This window comes from Calonectris borealis, chromosome 8 (genome assembly GCF_964195595.1).
Source record: "Calonectris borealis chromosome 8, bCalBor7.hap1.2, whole genome shotgun sequence".
Taxonomy (NCBI): Eukaryota; Metazoa; Chordata; class Aves; order Procellariiformes; family Procellariidae; genus Calonectris; species Calonectris borealis.
In genome coordinates, this window is record NC_134319.1 from 19502799 (window position 1) to 19511488 (window position 8690).

General features: G+C 42.5%; 1 protein-coding gene and 1 non-coding gene across 2 annotated transcripts; both read left to right on the forward strand.

Moving 5' to 3' along the window:
* Nucleotides 1-715: 715 nt before the first annotated feature.
* On the forward strand, nucleotides 716-8433 carry RPL5 (ribosomal protein L5). Its single transcript, XM_075156299.1, has 8 exons — nucleotides 716-857; nucleotides 1783-1852; nucleotides 1940-2055; nucleotides 3561-3695; nucleotides 4290-4492; nucleotides 5443-5620; nucleotides 7523-7611; nucleotides 8270-8433. The coding sequence occupies exons 1-8, from the start codon at nucleotides 855-857 to the stop codon at nucleotides 8367-8369; spliced, it is 894 nt and encodes a 297-aa protein (XP_075012400.1). The 5' UTR covers nucleotides 716-854; the 3' UTR covers nucleotides 8370-8433.
* LOC142085307 (small nucleolar RNA SNORD21) lies at nucleotides 5173-5267 on the forward strand. Its single transcript, XR_012674610.1, has one exon. It is a non-coding gene; the product is annotated as a small nucleolar RNA SNORD21 (small nucleolar RNA).
* Nucleotides 8434-8690: the final 257 nt, after the last annotated feature.

The window sequence follows — 8690 nt, forward strand, 5'->3', positions numbered from 1 at the left end:
TTTTTTTTAGTAAAGTGAATGAGGATAACTAGACAAATGCATCAGGAACAAAGATGCTGGCTTTGTGCGCTTTTCTCTGATGTCGTCAAGAAATCTGATGCCACTTGACTTGTTTGTCCCCGTGTATGTATATATGCAAGTATATATTTTTGCTTTATTTCATCAAATATCAATTATCCCAAGCTTCTGCAATTTATTTGAGGAACAACATTCGATTGGGTTTTGGTTGGCTTAATGTTTTAATTATTTACAGTTCAATCAACCGTGAGAATTTTCCCTAGAAAATGTAGGGAATTAAAATCCTACGTTTTCATAATTGGAGATTTTTAAGATCAAATCTATCGATTTCCTGTGGTAAGAATCCCTTCGCTGTGATACACCCCTTGCCAGCAGCCGCTTAGGCAGTTAATGAAGGAAGACTTGGATGTGATGACGGGTTACGGGTAGGCATTAGAGGGCAGCAATATTTTTCTTCTCTAGAATTGTGTTTCTCTGATCCGTTCGGAGAAACGATCTGCTGCTCGCAGATCCGCAGACGGGAGGAACGGAGCCCGTCCCGGCGCGGCCACACCCGACCCCTGGGCGGCCGAGCCCCGCCCCGGCCGCGGCCCGGGGGCAGCGGGGTCCGCGCCGGGCGGGGAGGCTGCGGCCGCGCCGTGCGGGCGCTCCCCCAGGCCGACAGGGGGCAGCACGGCGAGCGCCGGGGACCGGCCGGCCGGCGGCGCCCCGCCTCGCCCGCCAGGCTAGGAGCTGCGGCTGCGCAGTGGGCGCGGCCTTTTCCCCCCTGCTGCAGAGAGCAGTCGTTGTGCGGAGCGGGCCCCGGCCTAGGCCTAGACCGGACAGTACCTGGCACGATGGTCAGTACCGGCCCCGCGGGACCCGCGCGGCGAGGGGCAGCTCTGCCCGCCGCTCTGCGCCCGTCGCGCGGCTCTGCCCGCCCGGATGGGGCCCGATTGGCCCGGGCCCGGGGCCGGCTGCGGTGGCTCCAGCGTGGCAATGGCTGCCAGTAGTGCCGGGGCCGCGCCGCAGGGTGGCTAGGGGCGGCTCGGCGGCGCCCCAGCGGGGCCCGGCACGGTCTGGCCCGGCCCCGCTGCCATCCGCGCTGCCGCCCTGGGCCGCGGCCTACCGGCCCATTGCGGCGGCACGCTGGGTCGGGCCCGGGCCGCAGGCGCGTGGCGGCGGGACGGCGTGGAGGGAGCGGGGGGTGGGCGGCGGGGCCGGGTTTGACAGAGCCCCCCGTGCCCTGCGGCCGCCGGTGCCGGGCTGGAGGGTCGGGGAGCGCGGGTGTCTGACGGACGCCCGCTTTCCTGCCGCGGGGCTGCGCGTCTGAGGCGTTGGCAGGTGTCGGGGAGCGCCTGTCCCGTGGCGATGTCGGCAGAGCTCGTTGTGTCGCTGAATGGCGGGGGCTGCAGAGCAGCCGGCTCCGCGGCAGAACTCGCCCTGGCTGGGGGGGGTGTGGCTGGGAATGGCCGCGGTTACTGCTTCGGTCCGCACTGGCAGACGTTCAGTTAACAAATATGATCTCTGGTTTTCTCCTGAAACTCTACGGAGTTATGGGGACAAGTGTGCATCGGTTCCTGTGGGAAGGACAGAAATCCTGGAGTTTGGGTGGGGTTTTTTTCCTCATTTTATTTTGATGATGCTTTTTTATCTAACTGTATAAGTAAATACGTTATTCCTGATTTTACTGCGGTTTTATTCATAGCAGGTTTAATTTAGTTAGAATGGTCTTCGCTTACATGGTTATATGTTAATAACGTCTAGTTACCCTTCTTATTCAAGGGGTTTGTGAAAGTTGTCAAGAATAAGGCGTACTTCAAGAGATACCAAGTGAAATTCAGGAGAAGGAGAGGTATTGTTAAATTCCCTGTAACATATAATTAAATGCCATTGATGAATAGTCACACACGTTTTCCACACTGTAACTGTTGTTTTTCAGAGGGAAAAACTGATTACTATGCCCGCAAACGTTTGGTAATTCAAGATAAAAACAAGTACAACACCCCTAAATATAGGATGATTGTGCGTGTTACCAACAGAGACATCATTTGCCAGGTAAGGCCTGTGGTGCTTGTTACTTACCTACCAGCCTTCCCAGAGTGAAATAAACAGAAAAGGGATGGTTGAAGCAGCTGGGGTTTTTTAGGTTTGATCTGAGCAGTTTTTAAATTGTAAAATAGTTTCTTAGAGGAGAACAATCTTCAACATTGACACAACTTCAGTAATAAACCGTATTCATGATACAAAATAAGTTTTACTAGTGTCAACATTCTTCAGCAAGGTTATTTGTAATATAAGATTTTACTGTTTTAATGATGCTGAGATAAGTAGAAGATTTTAGGGAGAGGAAAATTTCTCTATTTTTGTTCTGCTGTCTTTAAAGTGCTTTGAAAAGAGGGCCTTTTTGCTTGACTGACTACGTGACCTGTCAACCTGCATTGACTATTGCACTGTATCTAGACGTGCCTTCTCTTCTGAGAGTTTTTTTCCTATGATGTTATGTGGATCATATGAAGCAGGTAGGCCTTACGATGGCTTTCCTGTGAGATTAAAGGAGACTGGTAAATAAGAATAGTAGGCATTTTTTCATGCTTATTAAGTATTCAGTTGTGTGTTGCATCATATGCAGTTCCTCACTGTGGTTCACTTTCTTGTTTCATTTTCAGAATGTTTTGACTAATTTTGAAGTTAAAACCTTAGGCATGTTTGTTCTATCATTAATACGTGTTGTGAAGCTCAAAAAAAAAGAAGGTAGAAAAGTTTAACTGTCGTTTCTTTCTTCACAGAATAATTATCCGTTGAGAACAGCGGAGAGTGCTGTTCTTACAGTCAGTTCAGATGAAACTATATGACCTTGACAAGGTTATTTTATCTTTGAAACTCAAAAACAAAAATCAGTGGTGGCAGGTGCTGACATCTAACTGATAGTGCTTTTCCAGTATGTAGGAATCCTGCAAAAAGGGGACAATTTTTGGATATAGAAGGGAGGTGTAGGAGTCAAAAGGAGAAGGTTCTGTATGTGAAAGGAACAGTAGAAACATATCTGATAGTACTGCTGTCTCACAGGAGACCCCTGAGATTATGAAAATCTCAGACCCGTTAATAATAAAATCATTCCATAAGGTTAGTAACAATGTTATCATAAACTGTGTCCGATGCTATTGCATTTTTCTGAGGTGCGTTATATATACTGTGTTGTATGAGAACTACATATAGAAAGTGGGACAGAATCCATCCACGGCTGTAATGATTCTTTGAAAGGTTGCTTTTGTCAGCAGTTTCCTGGCTCCTTGATGTATGTAGAGAGGTAAATAAAAGTTGTTGCTGACATATGCTTTCCCTGGGCTAATACAGATTTTAATTCTTTGCGTCTGTACTTGAGGAGTTAATTATGCCTTTAAAAAAAAACTTAAAAACACAACCCATTGAGCTTGCATGCAAAAGTTGGCATTTTGCTGGACATTTCTATACAGAATTCCTGTCGGCTTAAGTAGATGTCAAAGAAACAAAAATCGAGCCTGGAATTATTGTGAGAACACTAACAGTTGTTTTGTTGTCAGATTGCCTATGCCAGAATCGAAGGCGACATGATTGTCTGTGCGGCTTATGCCCATGAGCTGCCAAAATACGGTGTGAAGGTTGGCCTGACCAATTATGCAGCAGCGTACTGTACAGGTCTGCTGTTGGCACGCAGGGTAGGTATCTGTCAGAATGTCGGGAAGCTGCTGCTCTGTTTTTCTGGTTTTCTTACGAAAGAGAAAGCCCACTTTCTTAAGTGGCATGTTAGTATACATACCTGACTGCGTGGGCTTCTCTAAATACTAACTTTTGGTCTTTACCATGTAGATTTGATGGCCTGTTGTGACTGTCAAATCACAGTGAGAAGTATGACAGCATGCAGTTTTAACTCCAGCAGCCCACTTTTAAGTCTCAGCACTTAAGTTTGGTGGAGGGAGGGAATCAGGATAAAAATGTAAGAAATGTACCTTTAAGAGTTTGAAAACATGTAAACAGGATCCATCCATTTTCCGTACAAGCTCATGAATAAGTCTTAAGTTCACTGGTGTACCTGTTGGAACAAAAGGTTGAAACTTAACAGACATGTTTACGGTGGTGGTTGTTAAAAGCTTTGTTATTAGTATGGGGTGCATAATTTCCGTAAAGAAGTTTGTTAAAAACATGAAGATTCTACTGCAAATTTGTGCTTTGAGGTGGTGGCAATTCTTCATTTTGTCAATAAATGGAAAGAATTTCAGAAATGCTTTTTTTCTTTTTTTCCTTCCCCACAGCTTCTGAATAAATTTGGCCTTGATAAGATCTATGAAGGCCAAGTTGAAGTGACTGGTGATGAATACAACGTGGAAAGCGTGGATGGAAAGCCTGGTGCTTTCACATGCTACCTGGATGCAGGCCTTGCCAGAACTACCACTGGAAACAAAGTCTTTGGTGCTCTGAAGGGTGCAGTGGATGGTGGTCTGTCCATCCCTCATAGGTAATCTAGTCTGTTTGGAAGAATTCCTTAAAAATTAACCTGAGATGCTTCTGTATGTGACAGTCTACTTATACTGTCACTTTATTTTGAAATAATTTTATTATGACCTGGTAATGATTATATAGCCTAGGTTCTGGGGTGGGGTTTTTTTTTGGTTGGTTTGTTGGTTGTTTTTTAATCCACAACTGCAATTCTGATAGTGCTGCTGGGAATCTTGCAACTATCAAGAGATGCTATTAAATTTTTAGAAACTAAAGAGTCATCTTGTTGCTTTTACTTAAAATCATCAAGTGATTGAATGCACTTATGTAAACATCCTTTAGTATTCTGTTGTTTTAAGTCGTTAGCAAATTGTGTGTATGTATTAATTTCACTGTGAAAAGCTGTACATACCAGGTACAAAACCATTGACAGTTGCTATAGTTGTCAATACAATAGTAGATCTGACCAGTCCACCTGAATTTAAAATTTCCATGTGGAAGTTTTGACAATTCCTGTCATAGGCTATGAATGACTGAACCAAGATTTTTGGCAGTGTTATCTAATGCTTATATTACAGTTGACTGCTTCCTTCTGCTAGCAGCAGTGAGGGAAAAAAAAAATCTGAGATCTGTTGTGTGTTTTCCTTTCCATGCTGTCCTATTCATTCTTGACCAATTGTCCAGTTTTTCTGACTTGCTGCTATATGATGATACTCCCAATGACTGAACACTCTAGTTGGTCCATGGTGTGTATATGATGTACTGCACTGTTTCAAGACGGGACTGATGGCAGCTGAGATAACTTAAAACTTCTATTTCTTAATTTTCTGTATCTCTTCGTTTGCAATTAGAGGGTCCTATCCCTCAGTTGTCTGTAGGAGAATCTGATGTATCAGTCATTTCTTTGTAGAACCTGAATTAGAGGATTTGGCAATATGTCTTAATCTGACTGTAACTGCTGTTTCACAGTACCAAACGTTTCCCTGGTTACGACTCGGAAAGCAAAGAATTCAATGCAGAGGTTCACCGCAAGCATATAATGGGCCAGAATGTTGCAGATTATATGCGTTACCTGATGGAGGAGGATGAAGATGCTTACAAAAAACAGTTCTCCCAATACATAAAGAACAATGTAACACCTGATGGGGTAAGATTTATCTGGCTGGCTCTTGTGCATTAATAGAGATGCTGATAAGTCTTGTGTAGGGCCTTCTCTGGTAATGCAGATAAGCTTGATATGTAAAATAACGTGATTCATGTTGTATGTTACCCATGCAAGGAAAATATTTTTTCTTTCATTAAGAGCTCTGTAGTATATTGTAGATCTTTTGAAAGTGAGATCTTTTTTCCTGCTGTGAAGCTTAACACTCTGCTTATAAATCTAAGCTTGAAAGACTGCATTCTAAGCTAGACCACTCTTTCCGCCCCCCTCCCCGCCCCCATATGGAAATTAACTTGAAGTTTCTATACATGCTACTGGCTCATTTCTAATCCTGCACCACAGCCTGTCATTTCTGCAGCTGTGGTGGTTGCAAATGTGAGGATGTGCTCTAGGTCAAATCTGGTTTATGATTTGTGAGACCCTATAGGTAGTTCTAGGTCCCAGATGAATATAGATTAGCCCAAGCTAGCTGCATTGTAGAAGCTAGCATCTCATGAAATTACGGCGTGGGTAATACATCTTATTTTAGTACTACTTTAAATTTTAGAGTACAAAACACTAGAAGGATACCCAAGATTACCAAGGCGCTTCTTTCACTTCTTTCAAGTGTTAAACTCCTTTCAGATGGCCTGTCTTGCTGCCTGTGATATTCTTCCTTGGTTTCCCCCATTAGTGGTCCTGAAGCTTGAAACAAATGTTCTCATGTCCCCTTTTTAGGCTATGGAAAACTTGACTTGATTCTTTATCCCTTTATTGCTATAGGGTTTTGGTTTTTTTGTAAACTTAACTAATTGCTAATTTTTTGTAACTTAGTCTTTACTAAAAAATAAGTAATGTTGTGTGGTAGATGCTAATCTCATCTGTTTTACTAAACAAACAATATCTATAGTTTGTATTGCAATGAAGTGCGTCCAGGACTTATGTCAAGAGCTAGACAGTTATTCTTTGTACCTCTAGAAAATTTTTCACAGCTGGGGTCTAGTGGTCTTAATTAACCACCAGCAAAGGTATTCTTAAAATTGGTGCCATTATGGAGCCGTAGTTGTCTTTGGGACAGAGCAGCAGACAGATGGAGATCCTCTGGTACCTTCTGCTATTGATCTATGTAACTGGACAGATCACTTCCATTTTCCTGTCTTGTATGTTAGAAGAATAGTTGCGCAAGTACAATGACCTGCTATATAAGCTGTCAGAAATTGCTCTTCGGGTATAGCCTCTGCTAATGTATTTCTGTTACTGCATCCTTGGGGATGATGCAGGGACTGTCATGCTTCTTGCAAGACTTGTTAATCTGTAGCTGCTTTCACAACAACTTCTACTCTTTCCCTCTTACTAAGCAGCGTTGTAATGTGTAATACAACAGAGTCTGAAAAGTGGTAAGATTATATGTCTGATGACAGAGTTTGTGTGGAGTAATTTTGGTTTAATAAGTAAACATGAAGTATTTTATCCTAGGCAGAAGTAGAATAACTTTCTAGACTGCCTTTTAATTTAAATGTAGAGAAGCTATGGCACTGAAAGTAGGCTTCAGAGGAAAAAGTATTTCAGCTGCAAGATGCTAGCCTGTATTTATGAGACTTGTAAGTAGTTTGTAGTTACTCTAGGGCCTTGGTTCCCTAACTGTAAAATAAGGATAAAATTACTTTCTCCATTTTGTGTCTAAGATGTGGGTTTGGATATTTAAATTGTATTACAGTGATAGTAGGAATTTCAGTATGCTGTGGTGGTGATCCTCTGTATGAAGAAAGTGTTTTAAAGGCAACCACACAAAATTACAAGGTGTATTGTGATGAAACTTGGCTTCGAGTGCATGCTTGGGTAAGGGTGTCTTGGATTTTTTCCTACAACTGGACCACTCTGGAGAATTTACTTTTTTTTTTTTAAAAGATGGAAGAAATGTATAAAAAAGCCCACGCTGCTATACGAGATAATCCAGTGCATGAAAAGAAACCCAAGAGAGAAGTGAAGAAAAAGAGGTAAAACTCTTATCCTCTTTAACATGAATGTGACTTCTCTGTTGAAGATCTTTTAGTTACATTAAAAAAAGTAATGTGACTCACATTGCAGTTGTGTCAAAACTCACGTTTTAGATCAGATTAAGATACATACATCTCTGTCAGGAGTTAACATTAGCAGCAGGAATCTAAAATTTAAGAGCCTTTAACTATATTAAAAAAAAATGTAAAAGTGGAGCATGCTTGTAGCCTGAATAGCTGGAACTCTTAAGTATGTATCTTCAGGTCTTAGTGTTTTCAGTGGGAAAGCTGCTTCTCTTCAGGAGAGGGCAGGCTGACTAATTTGTCAGTACTAAACTATTTTGATTTTTCAGGGGTCTGTGAGAAAAGAAATAAAGGCACTGCTATTGCCTTGGGCTTGATGCTGTCTATACTCTAGTTACAAAAGAGTACTGAGCTTACCTCTTGAGAAATTAAACTGCTGCAATCTAACAGTGCCTTTTTGTGGTGGCCTAACTACAGCCTTAAATCATTATGAGGAAATAAAGCATGTTATAGAAGTGGGAATATGTTCTAGTATAGCACTCTTAATCACAGTTCTGGTGCACCGCTGCTTTCTTGACCACCTTTTTTGCTTATTTCTGCCTTGGATGTATCATACACTGTGCTTACATTGCAGATGGAACTGTCCCAAGATGTCCCTCGCCCAGAAGAAAGATCGTGTTGCTCAGAAGAAGGCTAGCTTTCTCAGGGCCCAGGAGCGCACAGCTGATAGTTAAGACAACTTCCACAATTTTCTATGAAGCTTTGGAGAAAGTGGCAATAAATTTATTGAGTAAGCAACTGTGTAGGACTGGCTTATTAATATATCTTATAAAGATGCAGAATATTTTTTATGATCCAGATATTCTGTAGCCTTAAGGTTTTTTTCCCCCTTCCAAGTACTGTATGAATTAAACTCCTTCACAGAGAAGAAAGGTAACAGACTTCAAAACCAAGGCTGCTACATTAGAATTACTCCCATAAGAAGGGGAAATCCATTTGATTAATTTTTGGCATTACTAGTATCAAAGACTAGATCTAAGAACGTGCTGCTTCTA

Excerpts from the sequence above, each read along its gene's own strand:
- RPL5 (XM_075156299.1), top strand. Across the intron at positions 4,493-5,442 it reads GGTCTGTCCATCCCTCATAG|TACCAAACGTTTCCCTGGTT; the intron begins GTAATCTAGTCT and ends GCTGTTTCACAG. Across the intron at positions 7,612-8,269 it reads AGAGAAGTGAAGAAAAAGAG|ATGGAACTGTCCCAAGATGT; the intron begins GTAAAACTCTTA and ends CTTACATTGCAG.